At 37.8% G+C, this 24701-nt stretch overlaps 1 protein-coding gene across 2 annotated transcripts in view; it reads left to right on the top strand.

The window, feature by feature from the left end:
* PPARGC1A (PPARG coactivator 1 alpha) overlaps positions 1–24317 on the top strand; it is a 121204-nt gene extending 96887 nt beyond the window's left edge. The window contains exons 8-13 of one of the 2 annotated variants that reach the window (XM_018049155.1): positions 1965–2883; positions 3444–3548; positions 3699–3819; positions 14003–14124; positions 14456–14607; positions 20415–24317. In XM_018049155.1, coding sequence (XP_017904644.1) covers positions 1965–2883; positions 3444–3548; positions 3699–3819; positions 14003–14124; positions 14456–14607; positions 20415–20518 — 1523 coding nt within the window. In that variant the 3' untranslated portion in view covers positions 20519–24317. 2 annotated transcript variants of the gene reach the window in all.

The raw sequence follows: 24701 nt of genomic DNA, 5'->3' as shown, positions 1-24701 counted from the left end.
ACAGAAATCGGGGTATTTGTATGTGGCAGTGCGAAGGGTGGAGGGAACAAGGAGAGAGAGGTGAGGGAGATAGATAGGGAGGGAAAGAAAGAAAGAAAAGCAAGAGAAGAAGATAGAATGAAGGGAAGGAGGAGGAGGAGACGGAGGAGGGGAAGGAAGAGAGAAAATTGGCCATAGAGGAATTTCTTTAGATTGAGCAAAAGATACACTTGTCTATGAAGAGAGAACACAAGAAGGGTGAGATTCATTCAGTAATGTTACCTCTCTATTATCTCTAAGCAAAGAGTAGGGGGAGCAGGCATACAGTAGGCTGCTAATAAAGGGAAGATTTCTGAGACTCAGATGTGTCACAAAGGAAGAGCAGTGTTTGCTTCTCTTTGTGTTTGCATTTCCCTGTCTTTGTGAACTGGGATAGATTTCCACAATCACACCTCTTTGTATTTCTGTTCATGTCTTTCCCTCATTTGGGGAGAATTAGCTATGTATGATAAATATTACCAAATATTAGTATAAAAATATTTCATTTTAAGGAAAATATTAATTTCCTTTCTTTCTTGTAAAGTAGGGGAGAGAGGCAGTGTCTTCTTGTTCATACCAAAACTTCATGTGGCTGTCTGTGACCTACTTGTGATATATATATATATATATACATACACATATATTTTTTTCCAGCAAGGTAGAATTTTCCTTGAAATGTGCAGTTGCCTAAAGTCTCACCCCAGGCTTCTTAGCAGACTTGAAGTTTTTTTTGCTGAATAGCATTCACCCATCCTCCTAAATAAAAAGTGTATTGTAAACTAAAATGTTCCCTTGTAAGCATAAAGTCATTTGAACTGCAGCCTGCCCTTCTTCAAAGTTCCTTCAACTCGGCAGCCTTTCCACAGTTCTTCCTGGGCAGAAAGGGCTGAGTAGGACTTACTCGGGGTGAAACTGACAGAGCCAACCAGCCTTCACATAGTCTCCCACGATGACTTCTGCTGGAATTTTCTGTCCTTCTGCAGAAAAGCAGGAAAGGCAACCATTTACAGATGTCCCCCCTTCTTCCACTATTTTCTCTCTCTCTCTTTTTTTAATTAGCTAATTGCCAAAGCTTGGATTCATTTCAGTCCTTCAACCTCATAATCTACCCTGACGTGCTGCTCAAAATGAAATGGTCCGCCAGCACTTCAATATTTAGTGTTACTGTTCACTTAGGTTTCTGTGGCAGAACCATATTTTGGACAGAATGTATTAGTTATGCTTACAAGAATGTATTATACCTACATTAGCCATGGTTTACTAAGTTAATGAACTGTGGAGACAACGAATCATTCCTGTCAGGTTGTAGAGTTGTCTGGTGCCCTGCCTTCGCAGACCATATTTTACTGAACTTACTTTGAAGTTGCCTGTGTCATCCCCACCCTGCCCTGCATTTGCTGCCATCCCATCTTTTTTTTTTTTTTTAAGTTACCTAATTCTTTGACACCACAGGTAGAGATCTTTCATTGTACAAAAATTCCCACTCCTCTTGCATCCTCCCCAGTGTTCTTTGCAGACAAACGTGGCCAAAGCCATTCACTGAGTCCCTTGAGTACCACTGCATTCGTTTTCCATAACACAGTCGACAGGATACCCTTGTGAACCTGAGCTTTGGTTCTGCCTGGTGGTGATGCGTTCGTGTTTCCTGGGAAGCAAGATCTGTTAGCATTCGCGTTTGAAATACAAAATATCAGGGCTTTCACTGCAGTCTTGCAATGTATATCTGTCTTTCCTTGGTGACAGAGGCTTCCAGGGACAGAGTCACTTTTTCAGGTCTTATCAGGAATTTAGTTTCCTTTGTTTTTCTATGAGTTTTAACCATTGACTGAAATCTCAGGGAAGTGAGGAAAACGTATCCTGGCATTTAACAACATTCTGTCTCTTTTCTTTCTCTCTCTCCTCGTTTTTTTTTTTTTGTTTGTTTTTGTTTTTTTTAATTATCGTAGGCCTAACTCCACCCACAACTCCTCCTCATAAAGCCAACCAAGATAACCCTTTCAGGGCTTCCCCAAAGCTGAAGCCCTCTTGCAAGACTGTGGTACCTCCACCAGCCAAGAAGGCCCGGTACAGTGAGTCTTCTGGTACCCAAGGCAGTAATTCCACCAAGAAGGGGCCCGAGCAGTCTGAGTTGTACGCACAGCTCAGCAAGACCTCTGTGCTCACCAGTGGACACGAGGAAAGGAAGGCCAAACGGCCCAGTCTTCGGCTGTTTGGTGACCATGACTATTGTCAGTCAATTAATTCCAAAACGGAAATACTCGTTAGTATATCACAGGAGCTCCACGACTCCAGACAACTAGAAAATAAAGATGCCCCCTCCTCCAACGGGCCGGGGCAGATACACTCTTCCACAGATTCCGACCCGTGCTACCTGAGAGAGACCGCAGAGGTGAGCAGGCAGGTCTCTCCCGGCAGCACCAGAAAACAGCTCCAAGACCAGGAAATCCGAGCCGAGCTGAACAAGCACTTCGGTCATCCCAGTCAAGCTGTTTTTGACGACAAAGCAGACAAGACCAGTGAACTGAGGGACAGTGATTTCAGTAATGAACAATTCTCCAAACTACCTATGTTTATAAATTCAGGACTAGCCATGGATGGCCTGTTTGATGACAGCGAAGATGAAAGTGATAAACTGAACTCCCCTTGGGATGGCACGCAGTCCTATTCATTGTTTGATGTATCGCCTTCTTGTTCTTCTTTTAACTCTCCATGTAGAGATTCTGTGTCACCACCCAAATCTTTATTTTCTCAAAGACCCCAAAGGATGCGCTCTCGTTCAAGGTCCTTTTCTCGACACAGGTCGTGTTCTCGATCACCATATTCCAGGTCAAGATCAAGGTCCCCAGGCAGTAGATCTTCTTCAAGGTAAACCTTGTCAAAACCCACCCAAAGCCTAAGATATCCCCAGGAATTAAAAAAAAAAAAACACAAGCAGCATTTAAAACCCACCAGCATCCCAGCCCCTCAACAACATGTTCCTGGTGCTCCAGGAACTAAGGAGATTGTTGTTACCCATACATTCTTCCCCATCTTCTCTTAAATCTGTCCTCATTGAGCACAGCACATGAACCAGTCAGACCAGAGAGAGCAATCTGTAGGAAACTTGCTCATCTAACTTTTTCCATTACCTGGAGAGCTGCTCTGTGCAGAATAGTTGAGATCCATGCAAGATAAAGCTGACAGTGTACCAGGCTGGCGTTCGGCAGCACATCCATAAGAGATGTTGCAAGAGAACATGTCACCACTCCCAGACCTTTAAGCTGACTAGAGGTTCACACACTGTCACTGGGAAATCTCACTAGTAGTTGGGAACTGAAAGCCGGTTTATGTTAAGACAGAATTCCAGGGGCTACTCAGTCATGCCAATAAACTGGAGTTCGCTGGCAGTTGCAAATGCCCTTTTTGTTTTTCCTTCTCTCTCTCAGATCTTGCTACTACTATGAGTCAGGCCACTGCAGACACCGCACACACCGAAGTTCGCCCCTGTGCGCAAGGTCACGTTCAAGATCGCCCCATAGCCGGCGGCCCAGGTAATGATGCACGTTCACTTCCCTCCGTACCTCTTATCCCTCAAGTAGATGACAAAATGTAGTACAAAACCCTGCCCCCTCCCTAGTTATGATTCATTTTGCTCGTGCAAATGGAGGTGGTTGACTTAATGATGAAGTTATGTTTCTCAGGTATGACAGCTACGAGGAATACCAGCATGAAAGGCTCAAGAGGGAAGAATACCGCAGAGAGTATGAGAAGCGGGAATCTGAAAGGGCCAAGCAGAGGGAGAGCCAGAGGCAGAAGGCAATTGTAAGCAGCCTGGAGCTTACTTTCATTTTACAGAAGGGTTTCTTTTTTCTCTCTCTCCCTCATTTTGGGGGGATGTGATGGGCATAGATTAGAAAATATGGTAAGGATGCTGTTAGAATATGCAGTACTCAGACTTTTGGCTTTAGCATCAGTGACACCTCAATCCCTCTTAACACTGATTATTGGAAAACAAAATAAGTCCATGTATTTCTCCTCCATACTGCCTGTTTTTCACTCATCTGGAAGCTCACTATTGCTTTTGACTTTTGTTTCTAAAAATAGAAGGAGGAGAGATGTATACTGGTCCCATTGATCTAGAGGATGAGTTATTCATACTGTTCTCTGCTGCTTTTTGTTCTGAGTGGAAAATGAGGAGGTGTCACTGGATGGTTTCATCTTTTTTGGCAGATGTGAGGGTTGGGTTGTCCATGGAGAGACTGTGTTTGAGTAAGATTTAAAAGCAGTGGTAGAGAAAGATTTGCTAAGTCTGTGCTTCTTCCTTGTGCTGGCTCAACACATCAGATGTCCACATTTCTTATGAGCTACTTTTCAATAACCTATCATGGGTTTCAGCACCACTTACTGTAGGAGATTGTGTTTACTTGACACATAGACACTACTGACCCTTTGGGATGAGGATCTAGATTATAGGAGTCTAGTTCATTCTGTTTGTCAGAACTTAGAAGGCAAAAACTGGGTCCTCCAATTGTTAGCATCCAGTACTTGTCCCAGGCAGACATTTCTAGTTGATTAAGGAACTGTTTCCCACTGAGCCCCAGTAGAGCCTTAAGGACTTTCACAGCCTGGTGCTCCACGGTCAGGCTCAACCATCACAAATGGCACTGTTTTTGTTCATTGCAGCTGCTGTCTGTTAGCTTCTAAGTATCATTTCAGTCAAGATCAGCTTTTGATACATCTTGCATACAAGCTAACTAGGGCTTGCTGCTGCAGCTGCTAAGTGGCTTCAGTTGTGTTACGCTCTGTGCGACCCCACAGACAGCAGCCCACAAGGCTCCCCCGTCCCTGGGATTCTCCAGGCAAGATCACTGGTGTGGGTTGCCATTTCCTTCTCCAATGCATGAAAGAGAAAAGTGAAAGTGAAGTCCCTCAGTCATAGCCGACTCTTAGCGACCCCATTGACTGCAGCCTACCAGGCTCCTCTGTCCATGGGATTTTCCAAGCATGAGTACTGGACGGGGGTGCCGTTGCTTTCTCCAACCAGGGCTTAGGGAAATGATTTTTTACTATAAAGTTTATATGGATATGGTACCTTTAATACAACCAACAACCATCAAAAAATCTTGAGAAACCTACATAAAAGAGCTAACTAATAAAGTCCAAATCAAGCATAGGCCAACAGTTTTCGCTGGAGGAAAAAGGTTAACTGAGAGGTTTGTTAACTCAGGTACTCAAGGAAAAAGAAGGGAGAAGTAATTGAATATGTAGGCTAAAGGTCTAGGGCTTTGCTACCATTTAACTTTGAATCTACCTAAGACCAAATTAAAGGCCTTGTGAAAATTATAGCACTTTCCTTCATTTTTCTCAACTTTCAAATTAGCTGTAATATTAAGATCTACCAGAGTATCATTAGTTAACATTTAACAAGATGAATGAAAATGGAAAATTCAGCTTTTCTAATTTTGCTGTTTTTAATTAATAGCCTCTTGAGTAACTATAACAACTCACATTTACAGAGTGCCATATAGTTTACAAAGCCCTGTAATATGGCACATTGCAGTTCATATATACCAAAGAGAGTCATGTTGAGTAAGCATGTAAGTAAGTAGCTATTTCAGTGTTTTCAAATTCATATTTGATGAAACTCTTCATGTGTCTTCCCAGAAGAGTGACACTAAAGAGAGAAGTTATTGTATCATATGTTTGCTCATTTGCACAAAATGTAACACAGCTATAACCAAAGCTGAGTAGATAAATATAGATAAATGGCATGTGGTTTTATTATTCTTTCCAAAGGTAATATAGTTCCAGATACTTACTTGGGTGAAGAAAGGGAAGGAGGGCTCCTTTTGCTAGTTTGGCTCTTTGCAAATAGATCAATACTGTGATTCATCTGTAATATACTCTATATTCCATAGATGCCAGAGCCAAAAGCACTCTCGAGGCCACTAGCCTCAGTTTGGAAGCAGATACCACCCTGCCTTTCCTTGGTGTCACAGATGCTAACAAGTTCCTTGGTTAATTCTTTGACTAAGACAATCTTTATCAATTCCCTTTGAAAGAAGGCAATTATAGTGCAAATGTCAACTTGACATATATTAAGTCATTATCATTAACTAGATGTTTGTAAGAATTTTGGCTCTGAGATTTTTATTTTTGTTTTTAAAAACCAAATTAAAAAAGAAAACTAAGACATAGAAATTATTTACTAGCACAGTGACCCATAGATAGTAAGAGATTAATATAAAGATTTGGGACTTAACTGTTAAACCAGTTAACCGGTTGGACAATTAGATGGTATTTCTGTAAATATAAGTGAAAACACATGACTGTGTGAGAGACATTTGTTAGGTACCTGGGATATAAAATTAGGTTAAGACTTCATCCCCACATCTTAGGGAGCTTCAAGTCCACTGACTGGTAAAGATATGCAATGTGTTCATTGCTGTCATAGAGAATGTATCTAAGTACTGAAGTGGCATATGGGTGGGCACCCAGCCCTGGGAATGAGGGAGGGCATCCCTAGAGAGTGTGAGATTGATGTGAAATCTAAAGGGAGGAGAGGGCAAAGGTTCTTTCCATGTAAGCTGTGCAACGAGGTAGCCATCAGCCAGGAGGCTAATTAAGCTAGTCCCAAATTTAAATGCACTGTGTGATTGAATTTTGAAGATAGTACCAAAAAAAAAAAAAAAAAAGAGTTTAAAATACCTCATTAATACTTTTTATGTCAATGACAAGTTGAAACAATAATATTTTGGCTGTACTGAGCCAAGTAAAATATATTATTAAAATTAAATTTGTTTCTTTTTACATTTTTAAAAATGTGCCTCAGAAAATTTAAAAATTACATATGGTACATTATATTTTTATTGCAAATAACTATTCTAGACAGATACTTTAGCTCATACTAAGTCTCTGGAAAAGAGCAAGATATATTGGGAAACTGCTAGTCATTTAATTATAAGGCTAGGGTATGGGAGAGGCAAGAGGTGAGTCTAGGGGGCTCCCCAGTAGCCAGATACTTGAAGGGTCTTGTAAGTCATCATGAAGATTTTGAAGAATATCTTGAAGGCACAGTGGAACTGTTTAATGAGGTTACCCTTAGGAAGTTTTTCTGACTGATTTCCTTCCTCAAAATAATCTGCTTTCTTGTGCCATAATGCGTTTGCAAAATGTATTTTAATGGAGTTGAGCATGGAGATAAAGGCAGTGATTTTTGACTCATTTGGCTAGATTATCTTGAAAACTCATTCAGGAAACAGTTCAAGGAATTAGGACAGTTTGCCTAACTTGGTCATGTAGGGTGATTTTCATTCAGATTTCTGAGACACTCTTAAAGTCATGAATGAATAGCAAATTACATTTGGAATATCTTGGGTGGAATGCTGATTTATTCATTAATTCAGATCAATTTTATAATCAGGGGATGAGCAAAACAGAGACTCCAGAAGGAAATGAAAAAAATGTTACAATCATGTAATAGGTATTTTACAAAGTTAACCTTTGCTTTCTTGTCTTGTGGTCCCTATTGACTTTTTTTTTCTTTAGTTCCATTAAGAAGGAGATAGTGTAGGTCATCTATCAGGTTTTTACTGTGTATGTGTCCAAAAGTCTTTATTCAGACCAACTTCAGTGCATCAAATCAGACAGCTAGGAAAGGACTAATAATTAGTAATTAGTATAACACAGAATCATATGTTGTGGTTGAATGTTGTCATTGTATAAATCGCTGCTTTCCTCCAGTTTTCATCTAAATGATCTCAAAAACCACTTCATTCTCTTCTTTCCTCAGTCTCACAGGCTTGAAATAATTCGGGTTATATTGGAACTCTGCAAGCCAGAGTTTAGCATTTAATGTCTAACTGTCACTGCTCTAATTTCTCATGGAGTTCTAAGTCCAACTCCATTTGCAATCTCTACAGTTTCCTGCCAGAAAACATGATAATAGGATGTTAATTTAAAGGGCAAATCTAGACATTATGAAATGGCTCAGTGCTTAAAACCAAAACCAGATGTGCTTGGGCAATGACTATGCCATTTCTTTTCTCTTCTCCATTGGTCAGTATGCAGCCTAGGAGCCAGAAACAGAGGCTCATTCCTGAAAATTATCAGCTTCTTCCACAGGAAAAAATAAAATACTTGTCTAATTTCTCATAGTTATTCTATGAGAAAATGTTCTGTTCAGGCCTTTTCAAGAGCTGTTCCATATGGGTGAATATGTTATATTATGCGTATAAATGCACTATTTAGAAATTTTCAGTTCTATCAAAAGTAGTTATATGTGCTCCAAGTCTGTAGTTTTCATATTTTCTGACTCATCATGGTGTTTACTTGCTCTTATTTGTATATTAGCTCTTAAGGAGACTAATCTAGATTTTTAAAATTAATTTATTTTTTAATTGAAGGATAATTGCTTTATAGAATTTTATTGTTTTCTGTCAAACCTCAATATGAATCAGCCATAGGTATACATATATTCCCTCCTGTTTGAACCTCCCTCCCTCCTCCCTCCCCATCCCACCCCTCTAGGTTGATACAGAGCCCTGTTTGAGTTTCCTGAGACATACAGCAAATTCCCATTGGCTGTCTATTTTATGTATGGTAATGTAAGTTTCCATGTTACTCTCTCCATATATCTAACCCTCTCCTCCCCTCTCCCCGTGTCCATAAGTCTATTCTCTATATCTGCTTCTCCATTGCTGCCCTGCAAATAAATTCTGCCCTGCAAATACAGAAGATTTATTTTGTATATATGCATTAGTATACGATATTTATCTTTCTCTTTCTGACTGACTTCACTCTGTATAATAGGCTCTAGGTTCATCCACCTCATTAGAATTGACTCAAATGCATTCCTTTTTATGGCCAAGTAATATTCCATTATGTATATATACCACAACTTCTTTATCCATTCATCTGCCAATGGACTTCTAGATTGCTTCCATGTTCTAGTTAAGACTAATCTGGATTTATTCAAATTTATCCAACCTTAGATAATAGTAGGCACTTACTGAAGCACAATACTTTGGCATCTGTTAGAATTCAGTAAATGTGAATCCAATACTAATTTCCTTTTCTTGTTAGTCAAACCCTTTTTACCAAGAATTATTTTTTTTTATGAGAAACAACTGTCGTATGTTTTCCCCAGCTAACTGGGCAGCTCTACACTCTTTCTGATAGAGATTTTGATACTGCAAAGTCAGTTAATTCAGTCATTTTTTTTCTTTATTTATCCCCTGTCTTGATATAATGATGATTTACCATACCTGTTAATGCAACACAAATCTTCAATTTTATTATCCACCCCATCAGCAAACTAGCTTTTGTAAAACTTATAGCTAAAAGATACTTGATAAATGTCCCATCCTCCTTGATAGTGAAAACTGGTCTGAAAATCATTTTTCAAGGAGCTTTTTTTCAAAGGTTTAGAGTTCCTCCAAGCCTTTAAGAAACTGGAAATGTTATTAGGCATTTTGATTTCTTTTCCTTTCATCTCCTGTTTAGAAATTAATGTCTTGAAAAATTGGCTGCAAGTGTTAAGGTTTTTTAAAGATATGGAATCTATTCATCTGTCTAATAAAACTGCAACATGTTAAAAATAATCGATTCTTTGCTAGACCTTTTGGCCAGTCTTGGGAAGATTTTTATCTTTGCTTTTTAGACCTTCAGATGCCTTTTAATTTCATTTTTTTAACACTAGTAAACCAATCACTCTAATCATTTTCTCAAATGAGAATTTCAACATGTATTTAGTCTCTGATCTTTGTAAGGTAACAAGACGTGGTCCCATTCCTGTGTTATATAAAGAGATTGACAGTCAAATAGGTGATTTTAAGGGATTGTGGACCAGCCATTTCTATTTCTGTCTCTCCTATCTAGGTTGTATCTTCTTTTTACCACAGAATGTATCAGTATCTGATATAAAAGGTCCTCTGGTTTATTTTCTTTGTGGGATTATTGTTGCATATAGTTTCGTATAAAGAAGCAATTCAGAGACTATCCCGATATGTCTGCATATGGACGTGCATATGGTCGATTTTCGCTTTAACTTTGAATTTCCTTGAAGATGAACATAGGCTGTGTGTATTCCTATAATGGTAGCTGAGCAGTTTCTTTATGATGGTTCAAGTTTTTTACACTCTCTTCTACATTCCTCCCTCCTTTTCCTCTATACAGTAGTAACCTGCCTAAAAATGTTCATTAAAAAAAAAAAAAAAAACCAGTGCATAACACTCATGCCTGCAGGCGCCAGGAAGTTTAGATAACAGTCCCATCAAGTTCGGCTGTTTGGAGGGAGCTGGCTGCATAAATAGAATGGAATGTGATGTGATGATTCCTTTGTTCAAGTGTAAGCATTGCCCCAGGATATCTCCCTTTATATTTATTGACCTCCAGGATGTGCTGGGTACTCTGCAACAACACAATCACAGCCTTCAGCTGAGACATACAATCTACATGGAAGTAAATTGGGCAGCCCACTCTGCCTGCTATACTTCATCTGGTCATTTATGTAGGCTCAATAACTGCTGTCAAAGAATTGTGTTTTACCAGTTGCTTCAGCAGAGTGAAAAAAGTGAGTCCTTACACTTAACCCTGTAAAACAAATCATGGAAACCTTTGTTGGTACACCCAGCTGAGTTACCTGGGCAAAGTTTTTCCTATGATAAAAGCACCAAACCTGGTTTTCATTCTCCATTGTCTTACAGACTCTCAGAGAGTAAGGGCCATACTTGGGCACCTTTGATGTAATGAAAGGTATGGAGCTAGGTCTTGAAAAAGATTAGTGGGCTATCGATTGATTTTTCAACAAATATGCATTGAGAAGACTCTTGTTTTGTGTACTCTTAAAATAAGTAGTTGACAGGACTGATATATGGTCACTGCTTTCATAAAGTTTTCATTGTAGGGGGATATAGACATTGAAGACATTGAACACTAAATAAGCTATTAATATTTAATTATAATTGGGCACAAGGGGCTTCCCACGTGGCTTAGTAGTAAAGAATCTACCTGCCAATGCAGAAGACATTGATTTGATCCCTGGGTTGGAATGACAACCCTGGGATTACCCTGGACAAGGTAATGGCCACCCACTTCAGTATTCTTGCCTGGAAAATCCATGGACGGAGGAGCCTGGTGAGCTACAGTCCATGGGGTCACAAAAGAGGTAGCTGCTAAACAACAGCACAGAATTACAAAAGAGAAGTAGACTGTTCTATTAGAGCAACTTATAGTAGGAACTAAAACTCATCTGAGGTCTCAGATAGGAAACAATTGTTGAATTCACTGTAATTCTAGACAGTATGTATGTTGATGGAGAGGAGGGCGGGGCAGCGTGGAAAGGATATTCCAAGTAGCAGAGAAGCACCTTATGCAAAGGCCTTAGGAAAAGAAGGAGCACAGTATATATTAGGGACTGATGGAAGATCAGTGGGGCTCAAAACAGAGGAAAGGAAAGAACAAGGCATGTGGGATGAAGCCCAAGATGGAGACAGATCCAAACCCCAGATCTAGACAGAAGGACCTGGTAGATTATGTTAATGATTTAAGTCTTTCCCTAAATGTTGTGAGAAAGCATTGACATGTTTTAGATCTTAATTGGCATGATCCTGTTTTCTTAATAAAAACTATTCTGGATAAAGTGAACAAATAAATTGGAGGAGGGTGAACAGCAGACAGGCTATGGTTTTTCCTGTGGTCATGTATGGATGTGAGAGTTGGACTGTGAAGAAGGCTGAGCACCGAAGAATTGATGCTTTTGAACTGTGGTGTTAGAGAAGACTCTTGAGAGTCCCTTGGACTGCAAGGAGATCCAACCAGTCCATTCTGAAGGAGATCAGCCCTGGGATTTCTTTGGAAGGAATGATGCTGAAGCTGAAACTCCAGTACTTTGGCCACCTTATGCAAAGAGTTGACTCACTGGAAAAGACTCTGATGCTGGGAGGGATTGGGGGCAGGAGAAGAAGGGGATGACAGAGGATGAGATGGCTGGATGGCATCACGGACTCGATGGACGTGAGTCTGAGTGAACTCCGGGAGTTGGTGATGGACAGGGAGGCCTGGTGTGCTGGAATTCATGGGGTCGCAAAGAGTCGGACACGACCGAGCGACTGAACTGAACTGAAACAGCAGACACAGGATCCAAATTAAGAGGCTGTTATATTAGTTCAGAAGGACATGCTGGCAGCTTGATTTAGGGGAGATGAGATCAAAGGAGCAGATTTAGGAAGTAAAAATCCACAGGACTTAAGGAGTGATTGGATGTAAGGAGGGGACTAAGTGGGGAGAATTAAGGAAGGTCCTTGGGTTTTTGTCCTGAATAACTGGATGGATGGTGTTAACTTTACTGATACAAGAACATTGCAGGAAAAACCCAGTCAGAAGAGGATGAATTAGAGAGTTTGGTTTGAGTAACGTTGGTCTAGTTTGAGGTACCTAGGTGACATCCAACCTGGGGTGTCAAATAGATAGTTGGTTATTCGAATCTGAAGCTCAGAGTAATTTCCCTGATGAAAATGGAAATATGAGTTCTGCATATGGTGAAAGAAGACGAGACATGGATGATCAAATCACCTGGAAGGATATGTATTACAGGATACGTCTATGAATTGTTCAGTTGTATTTCACATGCATTTATTGATTGTCCTCTCTTTGCCAGGTCTTTTGCTAAATATTGGGCACATGAAAAGGACATGCATTCAGTAAATAACGTAGGATATCTCTTTGCCTTAAGCCTAAATGACTTTTTTTTTTAGCATCTAAGACAACATATCCTAAGCACATCCAGAGAAAACTCTTAGGCAAGCTAAATCTGTGCCTTAGTCCTATGATTCCTAGTTTCTGCCTCCATCTAACTTAAATCTCTCCAACTGTAAGCTCATTTCATTCTTGTTTGTCATCGATAGATGTACAGGCTAGTTGATAAGGACATTCGTATTAACTTCTTACATTCTTGAAAAATCTTTTTTTCAGTTTTGAGAGACATGATCATCTTTGGCCTTATCTTCTTGAAACAAGAAATATAGGATTATATCTTACACTGAGAATGTGTTCTTGTTCTTCAAAAAGTGAATCCATTCTCAGGCTATAAAATATTTTTCCCGTGTTTTGTAGGTTATAAATTGCTGTTGACTTTAAGATTATGATGATATGGACTCCACTTGTGAAAATTAGGCCACACCCTTCACATCTGTTCCTAAAATAAGATTCACTGGCAAAGTGAAATTTATAGCCTCTTTTATAGCTCTTATTCTTTGGAGACCCATGGCTTAAAATGGCCTATATTTTAAAACTGTATTTTTAAAATTATTGTCTTTGGACCACCTGTATCAGAGACACTGGGGTATACTTGTTAAAAATAAAGATCATTGAGCACTATCTTCTACTTTTTTTTAATATAGCTGGAATAAACTCCAATAATTTGCATTTTAATAAGCCCCCCAGGTAATTTATATTTATACTAGAGTTTAAAAATCAATATTTTGAGGGATATCAAGATTTATACATCAAACTATCATGCTGTACACCTTAAAATTATACAGTAATGTACATAAGTTATTTGTCAATAGAAATTTAAAAATGCACATGTTTTATTATTATAATTCTGAGTTAAGGAGAAATTAAATGGTTTTGCAAACCAGGTCAGTTTCTTACCAATTTTGAAGATTAATAGTGGAGTCACAATTGTTAAAATATTTAATAGATATTATTCAGCTCTTTAGTGATAAAAAGACCACATTACACATTTTTTTTAATAATACATTAAATTTCATGTTGTAAGACAGAAAAGGTAGAAGAGAGTGAGATGCAGCAAGTGAAATTAGAGAAATGGAAAGTAAAGCTTGGTTCAAGCGTAGTCTTCCGTTAAGTTTTAGCGTGTATTTTGCTTTAATTGGCATGCTGTGGGGGTTCTTGTTATGCATGATTGTGCCTTCATAAATGGTTCTGGCATCAATGTGTTTCCTATCTTCAGAACTAGCAAGTCTCTTCTCACTTCCCCCTCCAGGAAGAGCGCCGTGTGATTTATGTTGGTAAAATCAGACCTGACACAACACGGACAGAACTGAGGGACCGTTTTGAAGTTTTTGGTGAAATTGAGGAGTGCACAGTAAATCTGCGGGATGATGGGTGAGAATCTTCAAGATTATTTCTTGTTTAGAAGCTGACATATGTAAAAAATTATGGCCGTAAGATTACCAGGATGGGAATGCTTTGACAGATGACATGTTGAGTTCAGAACCTTATTTATTTTCTTTCATCCCTATTTATTAATCTTTCTAGTTGAGATTTCCTGTCCCAGAAATAAGTATTTAGCGGCTTGACAGGACAATCACACTGATAAATGGATGCAGTGGTTCAGAGGCTGGCACCAGCGAAGTCTCCAAAGTGGAAAGGGTTACAGTCATATATGCTAATGCTTCCTCACTGGCTTTGAACTTTTCCTCTCTGTCTGTTGCAGAGACAGCTATGGTTTCATTACCTACCGTTATACCTGTGATGCTTTTGCTGCTCTTGAAAATGGATACACGTTGCGCAGGTCGAATGAAACTGACTTCGAGCTGTACTTTTGTGGACGCAAGCAATTTTTCAAGTCTAACTATGCAGACCTAGGTATGGATTTTACTGTACATAGAATGAGGAATCCATAATGTTGAGTTCAAAATGGAAACATATGTAAACTGTAGGCACATTGGGTCAAACCATTACTACCTTCTACTAAAGGAAATATTTGAATACAGATTTTCATCCTATTTTTTTTTTTACTTTTTAACATATGAGATGATTTCAGAAGGGGCTTAAATTTTGGTGACAAAGAGAAACAGATTGTTTCTGTTGCCTGCCCAGATGCTGAAATTCTACACTGTTTGTGTGTCTTTGTGTGTGTGGTGTTATATTTGGTGTGTGCGGTGTTATATTTGGTGTGTGTGGTGTTATATTTGGTGTGTGCATGTGTTGTTTGTTTGTAATCTCTTGTTGCTTTTGTGCCTACCCTGAATCCTTTTATACAGACTGTAGCACTGGCATCATTGCTTTGCAGAGCAGAATATGGAAATATTTTATTCTTTTTTTCCTTATTATCTCACCAACTCTTAGAATGGTTAGCATTTCCTACAAATTGTACTCAGAGGAAAAAGTAAAATTTTATGTGCTAAATCACACTATACTTTCTTTAAAACAAAAGAAAAAAATAAACCTGCTATTTTTTGAGTGCTTCTATATGATGGGTACTGTGCCAAGGCTTTGCAAGTATTTTCTCATTTAATTACCAGAACAAATCCTAGAAGTAGATATTATGTATTATCATCCCCATTTTACAGATAAGGAAACTGAAGAATAGATAAGTATTCATCTTTTCTGTTATAAAAATTGTACTGACTCAAGGGGTAACATTTGGAAAATATACAAAGATATCAAGAAAAATAGTAAAATTACCTATCAGCCTATCACCTAGAGATAACTACTGTTACCAAGTGAGTAACATGCTGTTCAGTATTTTGTCTCAAAACATTGAATTTCTTATAGTTGAGCTTATATTATACATATATAGCCTTTAAAAATCTACTTTTCTAAATTAATATTGTGTAAGTTCATTTTTTACTGTGACCCAGGGTTAAAAATGATTTGCCAGTATATTTTAGTGGTTGTACAGTATTCTGTTTGATGAGTAGTACCATTATATTTAATCATTCCATCATAGCTAAACACATTTTCTTGTTTTGATATTATAAATAATAGCACAATGGACATCTTAATTTCCTTTCCAGTTTTAATTTTGCTCCTTTCCATATTAGTCCCTATCTAATGTGTATATTATAAGCCTTTATGTTCCTTTATGAAATAATGAAGGAAAATGGCAAGTGTCTTATGCATATGACAATTATTTAAATCAATTTATAATAATAATCATGAAATTAACATGGAAATCTGCTCTTAAGCATTATTACATGTCTGTCTGTACTTACTTTGGCTTGGTATAAAGAAAAAAAGTAAATACCAAATACAGGTTTTTTTCCTTCCTTCCACCAAATTGATGTCTTCTAGAGTAATTGATACAGGTGGGGTGCATTGTTCAGGGGGAATATGCTATAATTCACTTCACAAGCTAAATAGATAGTATGAAGCAGGGGAGAGGCAGCTGACTGTTAGAGGCCTAGGGATGAAAATATAAAAGGTGGCAAGTCATTTGTTCAAATGTTGGCTGATAAAAACAGTCCAGACAGACTGAAATCTTGAGTTGATTTGACTTATTTTCTTCAGTGATGAAGGCCAGGGTGTTTTCTAGTGTCTCAAAACATCTAAAGTTTAAAATAAGCTACCTCGAGGGGCCTTTAGATCACGATTCATCACTGGTAGAGGGAGCATTGGATAGTACTTCCAAATTGAACTGGAGCCTCCCTGAAATATTTCTAAGAATGCTTCCCTCCTTGTTATCTCTCTGCCTCGCCAGTGGCAATAGAAACTTTACCATTGCTAAGCTGGTTCTGTATTTCCTGAAAAGTATGTTTGATGTGTATTGTAGCAGCATAGGTTTTTCCAATTCCCTCCAGCCTTACAATCACAGGAAAGGTAGTGGATCTGAGTACAGGCCTAGTGTAGTTTGACAGCACCTTGGCACTGGAATCTTGCAGGCCTGGTTTTGAAACCTGAGTTAGCTTTTGACCTTGAGCAATTAAACTCCCTCAGCTTCTGGTGCTTCATTTGTAAAATACCTTATAACATTGCCATGAAGATTATATACATGTTTATGAAGCCCTTAGCATAGTGTCAGTGTCTGGCACAAAATAGATTCTCAATAAATGGTAGCTGTAATTATAATAAAAAATGATGACAATGGGAAGTTATAAATTTCAAATTATTTTAAAATGAAAGCATCAACACCAGGGACTAGCTTTGGATCTGAACATCATCATGTATGTCTTGTCTCTGTGCTTTGAAGAGTTCAAGTTAAGTGCTTCAGGCCATGAATGCCGAATACGGTGCATAAACCCAGGGGGTTGCAAGAGTCAGACACAGCTTAGCGACTGAACAACAAGCATATACTGGACTCAGAGGAATTGGCCGCTTATGTGCACATTAAGAGTAAAGTGTTAAAATGACGTGATACTGATTAGTTTTACCAAAAGTAAAGCAACCTATCATTTAGATTACTATTTTTTAAAATTTTTATTTGCTTTCCTAAATTAAGTTAGTTCACATATCCCATTTCTCTGATGTTTTAAAATTGAAGTATAGTTGATTTACAATGTTGTGTTAGTTTCAAGTGTACAGCAAAGTGATTCTATACACTTGAAACTATATATACATGTATATATTTATTTGCAGACTTATAAATGATACCCATTTTAACTGGTGTGAAATGACACCTCATCATATTTTGATTTACATTTCCCTAATAATTAGCAATATTGAGCATCTTTTCATGTGCCTATTGGCCATGTGTATGTCTTCTTTGCAGAAATATCCCTATTTAAGTCTCCATTTCTTGGCTGTTGAGGTTACTTAATGGTTATTACAATACTATTAATGCAAAACACAGTGATTTCGGTTACTATTTATGAGCCAGATTTATAAATGAGACTCAGAATTTAAAGGGATGATCAAGCTTACCATGATGAAGACAGTATTTAAGTCTGGTTTCTGTGAATCTGTTATCTGTATATCTTTCTATTTACAGTTCTATAAACAAATGGATCATTCCATTTGAAAGAGCTTGATGAAAAATCTTAAATAGAAAAGACAGAAATTAGGACTACAGGGTAAAAATAGAAGGATGGATCAGGATTAAGAATATGATCATTTTAATCGGGAATTAGTTACGATCAAATTAGAATTTATACTTAAGCAAGAAAAAGGAAATAAATAACATGTTAGTCACAAACTATGAACTCAAAGAAATGTATTATATTATCAGCATCCTGAATATATATGTAACTTTTAATATACACTTGCCATTCATTGGTAAGTCAGTACCAGATCCCAACACAAATATTTTCAATCAGGTTTTTAATAATATGCAGGTGTTCAATAAAATGCATTTATTTGACAAGTACTGAGTCTCTACTTTGTGCCCACAGTTTTCTAGGTGCTAGGAATATAGCTGTGATGTGACTTATTTCTATTAATATAATATTAGTATTTATAACAATTTATTTTTAAAACTTATTAGAGTGGTTTAAAGATTATTCCTAAAAAGCTTTCATTATATCTTACTTGTGGATATATACCCTTCCTTTACTAGAGAGAAAGTGGATGTTATTGCCCTAGAAGTTACAGGTGGATGCATTCTCTCTTCAAGCAATAAAAATTATTTTGTGGGTGCCTATTGACATATGTATGCCCATGAAAGTTGGTATATATATAAGCATCAACCACCGTATTTCACAGTAAAGAAACTCTTGAGAACCACTGTATCAAAGTACTTTTAATATTTGCTAATGAAAACACAGAAAGACTGAAATTCTGAGTTTCGTGTAGAATGATCTTAATTTAAGACATTTTAATTCTCAAAATTTCCTCCAAGGAAAGCTTCACACATATGTTCTTGATGGTTCTATGTGGACTTCGTGTCACACAGACTGCCTTCATTGAATGACTCATTCATCTTCTACAATGCAACTGAAATTCTGATTTCAAGCTAATCTCTAGCAATGAGCAGGACTTATTTTTTGTCTTTATAAAAAGATTAAGGTTTGAACAACAACTGCTCAGGCAGCTTTAGTTATACAATCAAACTATTCATTAGGCTTTCAAGAGAAGAGTGTAAGCCAGTGTAATTTAAGATTGATCATGTAAATTTTGGTGATGAAAGATGGGCCCTTTTTGTCCTGTTTTTGTATCTGAAGCTGACTGTAATTGTTCACCTTACCTGGACAAAGAAAGGCGGTAGAGACAAGGGATGATGTGAATGGGAAAAAAAAGTGAAAGAATTTCCTTATCTTTAAATGTAAGATGTCTTTAAAGTGGATCGAAGCTGGTAAGGTAGGGGAAACAGCCTGGTTCTGTAGAACTTGAGGGATTCGCCACCTTTTCAGCAGAACAACTTGTGAGGTCAATGATTAGCCTCCATTTTATCTTATATTACCCTTTTCTGCCACTTTGAGCATTTCTATTTTGTAATTTAATCTGGGTAAAACACAAATGTGCATATTTTAGTAGGATTGTTAATGTTTCCCAGAAAGGTTTTGTCTTCCCTTCACGTAAATACAAAAGAATGAATGTGTTTGCCTATTGTATATCCAAGGTACCCTTTCTCAAGCTGAAAGACCTGAGGGAATGGTAGACTTTTTCTTAGGTGTCAATGGAGAAAAATAAGAAATATTCTAAGGACTTTTACTTTATACCCAGTGGGACTGAAATATAGCAGTTTTGTTCAGGGCTACTGAAGTGGCATGTGGAGCTTTGCACAAATGCTTACTTTGACTAGTTTAAGGATCTGAGAAAGACCATAGCTTTATTTGAAGTTGTGTGTCAGTCACTCAGTCGTGTCCGACTCTTTGCGACCCCATGGGCTGTAGCCCACCAAGCTCTTCTGTCCATGGGATTCTCCAGGCCAGAATACTGGAGTGGGTTGCCATTCCCTTCTCCAGGGAATCTTCCAGTCCCAGGTAATGAACCCAGATCTCCTGAACTGCAGGCAGATTCTTTACCATCTGAGCCACCAGAGAAGCCCCATTAATGAGTAGAGAGGCTGAAACTGCCCTCTCTGGACATGAAGCATTTTCCTAAACCTTCTAATTTAGGGGGGGGCTTGTACCACCGTTGCTGGGGTCTCTCAACTTTTTCAAGGGGAGCAGCAGACTGATGAGTCTGGCTTTTATACTTAATGAAATCAATCCCAATGAACAGAAAGATTAGTTCTAGCTTCTACTTTTTTCTCTCCACCTAAGTTGTTGAGGAACCTGGGGAAGTCATTTAACATAGCAGGAAGGAGGAGGGGCCTTAGTTTTAAAGCATGTTGATTGCCTAGGTTGCTATTGAAAAGAAATAGCCTGTTTTGATTACCTCCCAGGAGTGTTTAAATCCAAAATGAGTCAATAAATGAGTGTTTTGAGTACTCATTACTCCTTACCCTCTGCAAATACATACAAGTGGTATAAATAGATAAATATATAAGCATAATTAATTAAAATATTGGTGTGTTTATGTCATACCATCTACCATATAAATACCTTCTGCAAATATACACATAATTATTAATATTCATACATATAAATACCTCCTGCAGATATATATGTAAATATACGCACATATATATGTACATATCAACACAAACCTCATATGCTAATAAAAGTTGGGCATATTTTGTTAAAGTGTATTAACTGGATAAATTGTCTTTGAATCGGGTTATCTTAAGTTAGATGATTGAATTAATGACCGTAAGCAAAGGGTACATCTGACCTGGCTTGGGTTTCTTTCAGATTCAAATTCAGATGACTTTGACCCTGCTTCCATCAAGAGCAAGTATGACTCTCTGGATTTCGATAGTTTACTGAAAGAAGCCCAGAGAAGCTTACGCAGGTAATATGTTCCCTGGCTAAGGATGACAGAGGCATGGTGAATACCTCACGGGACAGCGCGTCCTTCCCTAAAAGACTATTGCAAGTCATACTTAGGAATTTCTCCTACTTTACACTCTCTGTACAAAAACAAAACAACAACAATACAAGAACAACAACAATGGTTTACACGAACCCAGCTGCTGAAGAGGCAAGAGACAGATTGGAATTCCAGTAAGCACATGTTTATTCATGGGAGTCAGCTTTGCTTTCCCTGAGTCTCTTGATGACGGAGTGTGTGTGTGTGTGTGTATGTGCGTGCACGCGTGCCTGTGTGTGTGTGTTTGCCTGGTTTGGGGGAAGTATGTATGTACAGGTGGGGACTGGGGACACCTGACCAGTGCGTGCAAGGGCAAACCACTTCGAATGGCAGCAGTTCCATGAAGACACACTTAAAACCTAGAACTTCAAAATGTTCATATTCTATTCAAAAGGAAAAAAAAAAATACGTACATCCAAAAGGAAAGAAAGCTAACCAACCAACCACAGGCCACCCTAAACTGACAGCCACTGATGTCTGGGCATCAGCCTCCGTACTCTGTTTGTTTTTTTTTTTTTAAGAAAGTGCAAAATCAACGTGAAGCAAGCTTTCTCTCACAACGTAATGATTATATGACAATCCTGAAGAAACCGCAGGTTCTGTAGAACTCATATCCTTTCTCTCTCTTTTTCTTTCTTTTTTTCCTTTTTCCTTTTGCCAAGGAATCTGGGTGGGAGAGGATGCTGCAGGCACCGAACGCTCAACTTTCCTAACATTTTGAAGTTTCTGTAGTTCGTCCTTCCTCCTGACACCCATGTAAATGTCCAAAACGTTGATCTCCCACTGCAAATTTCAAAAGCCTTGTCAATGGTCAAGCGTGCAGCTTGTTCAGTGGTTCTGAGGAGCGAGCACGGTGTTACATTACTAAGGAGAGTTGGGTAGAACTCTCTGGGATGTGTTCAGATAGTATAATTGCTACATTCTCTGATGTAGTTAACTATTTACAGATGTTAAATGGAGTATTTTTATTTTGTGTACATACTATACAATGATGTTCTTTTTTTGTTACAGCTATGCACTGTAAATGCAGCCTTCTTTTCAAAAACTGCTAAATTTTTCTTAATCGAGAATATTCAAATGTAATTATGAGGTGAAACAATTATTGTACACTAACATATTTAGAAGCTGAACTTACTGCTTATATATATTTGATTGTAAAACAAAAAAAGGACAGTGTGTGTGTCCATTGAGTGCAACACAACAAATCGATGCTTTATGCACAACCATCCCCTCTTAGGTGAGCTTCGATCTAAGCATCTTGTCAATAAACCTCCTAGCCCCCTAAAGGTATTAACCACTTCTGCAATATTTTTCCACATTTTCTTGTTGCTTGTTTTTCTTTGAAGTTTTATACACTGGATTTGTTAGGGGAATGAAATTTTCTCATCTAAAATTTTTCTAGAAGATATCATGATTTTATGTAAAGTCTCTCAATGGGTAACCATTAAGAAATGTTTTTATTTTCTCTATCAACAGTAGTTTTGAAACTAGAGGTCAAAAATCTTTTTAAAATGCTGTTTTGTTTTAATTTTTGTGATTTTAATTTGATACAAAATGCTGAGGTAATAATTATAGTATGATTTTTACAATAATTAATGTGTGTCTGAAGACTCTCTTTGAAGCCAGTATCTCTTTCCCTTGGCAGAGTATGATGATGGTATTTATCTGTATTTTTTACAGTTATGCATCCTGTATAAATACTGATATTTCATTCCTTTGTTTACTAAAGAGACATATTTATCAGTTGCAGATAGCCTATTTATTATAAATTATGAGTTGATGAAAATAATAAAGCCAGTGGAAATTTTCTACCTAGGATGCATGGCAATTGTCAGGTTGGAGTTTAAGTGTTTCATTTGGGAAATTCCGCTTTGCAGAAGCAGTGTTTCTACTTGCACTAGCATGGCCTCTGACGTGACCATGAAGTTGTTCTTGATGACATTGCTTCTGCTAAATTCAATTAAAAAAAAAAAAAAAAAAAAAAAACTTCAGTAAAACCTCCATTTTTGAGCATCAGGATTTCCTCTGAGTGTGGAGCCCTGGAATGGAAGTCAGTAAAGTTTGGCGTGTGTACTCAAGTTTCTGAGTTGAAATTCAATTACAGTATGGCCGACATGACTTTTCTGGAAGACATGATATACCTACTATGTAACCATTCTTTTCCTTTCTCTCGCCCAACACGATCGTATAAAAATGGATTACACCCCCAGGCCAATGCAGCTAATTTTGAAAGCTGCATTCATTTATCACCAGCATATTGTGTTCAGAGTGAATCCACTGTCTGTCCTGTCGGATGCTTGCTTGAGTTTTTGGCTTCTTATTTCTAAGTAGATAGAAAGCAATAAAAATACTATGAAATAAAAGAACTTGTTCACAGGTCCTGCGTTACAACCGTAACACATCTTTAATCTGCCTAATTCTTGTTCTGTAGGTTAAATGCAGGTATTTTAACTCTGTGTGGACGCCAAACTAAAGTTTACAGTCTTTCTTTCTGAAATCTGAGTATCTTCTGTTGTAGAATAAGAATAAAAAAGACTATTAAGAGCAATAAATTATTTTTAAGAAATCGATATTTAGTAAATCATATTATGTGTTCAAGGACCAGATACGTTCTCTATTTTGCCTTTAAATTTTTTGTGATCCAATTTTCAATACATTCTCCTTTTTGCCCTGGATCGTTGACATGAGTCAAAGACTGGGTTTCCTTTCTTACTTGTCAAAAGACAACACTACAGATTTCATGTTGAGGATTCATTTACTCCCACCCTTCTGGCCTGACAAATAATTTGTTACCATGAAGATAGTTTTCCTCCATGGACTTCAAATTGCATCTAAAATTAGTGCAAAGAGAGAATCACTAGACCATCCAAATACAGCTTTTGTATCTTATGCAGACACTGTGGGTAGCCCATCAAAATGTAAACTGTGTTCCTTTTATTTTTATTTTTAATTTTTTTGGAGAGTATATTTCAAATGAACACATGCACCCCATCATCACTGGAGGCAAATTTCAGCATAGATCTGTAGGATTTTTAGATGACCCTGGGCCATTGCCTTCATGCTGTGGTAAGTACCACATCTACAATTTTGGTAACTGAACTGGTGCTTTAGAAATGTGGGTTGTTTTTTTTTTTTTAAGAAATGTAGCAGAATAATTCTTCCAGTGCAACAAAATCAATTTTTGCTAAATGACTCTGAGAGCAATGGTTGGGCTGTCAACATTCAAAGCAGCAGAGAGGGAACTTTGCACTATTGGGGTGTGATGGTTGGGTCAGTGAAAAAAAAAGGAAACCTTTTCATGCCTTTAGATGTGAGCTTACAGTAGGTAATGATTATGTGTCCTTTTTTGATGGCTGTAACGAGAACTTCAATCACTGTAGTCTAAGACCTGATCTATAGATGACCTAGAATAGCCATGTAATATAATGTGATGATTCTAAATTTGTACCTATGTGACAGGCATTTTCAATAATGTGAACTGCTGACTTGATGGAGCTACTTTAAGATTTGTAGGTGAAAGTGTAATACTGTTGGTTGAACTATGCTGAAGAGGGAAAGTGAGTGATTAGTTGAGCCCTTGCCGGGCTTTTTTTTTCCACCTGCCAATTCTACATGTATTGTTGTGGTTTTATTCATTGTATGAAAATTCCTGTGATTTTTTTTTAAATGTGCAGTACACATCAGCCTCACTGAGCTAATAAAGGGAAACGAATGTTTCAAATCTACTTCTGCTTTTCTTATTTATCATAACCAAACTCCTGGCACGTTCCTCAGATCAGTACACGTTACTCGCTTATCATCATTCTGTTTCCTCTCTGGATCACCTGCCCTCCCCTTGCTTTTCCATATTCATGAATGGATTTCAGCTCTAAGGTAACGTGCGCCTTCTGTATTTTACCTTGTCTCCTTTCAAACAGTGAAGGCGGGACTGGTGATTTCTCTAATGAGAAGTGACGTCGGACTTTATCAAACAGATTAGCTCTGTTTTTGTACTTAACCCTGGAAAGTATGAATTTTAAGTACAAGCCACTGCCTCAGTGAGAAAGCTGCTGAATATTTCAGTTTAGGAAGCAATTCTACCATAATGGACTGAATATATATTTTTATTG

This window comes from Capra hircus, chromosome 6, assembly GCF_001704415.2.
Source record: "Capra hircus breed San Clemente chromosome 6, ASM170441v1, whole genome shotgun sequence".
NCBI classification, from domain to species: domain Eukaryota; kingdom Metazoa; phylum Chordata; class Mammalia; order Artiodactyla; family Bovidae; genus Capra; species Capra hircus.
Note: the sequence above shows the minus strand (reverse complement) of the source record. Positions and strands in the feature narration are given on the sequence as shown.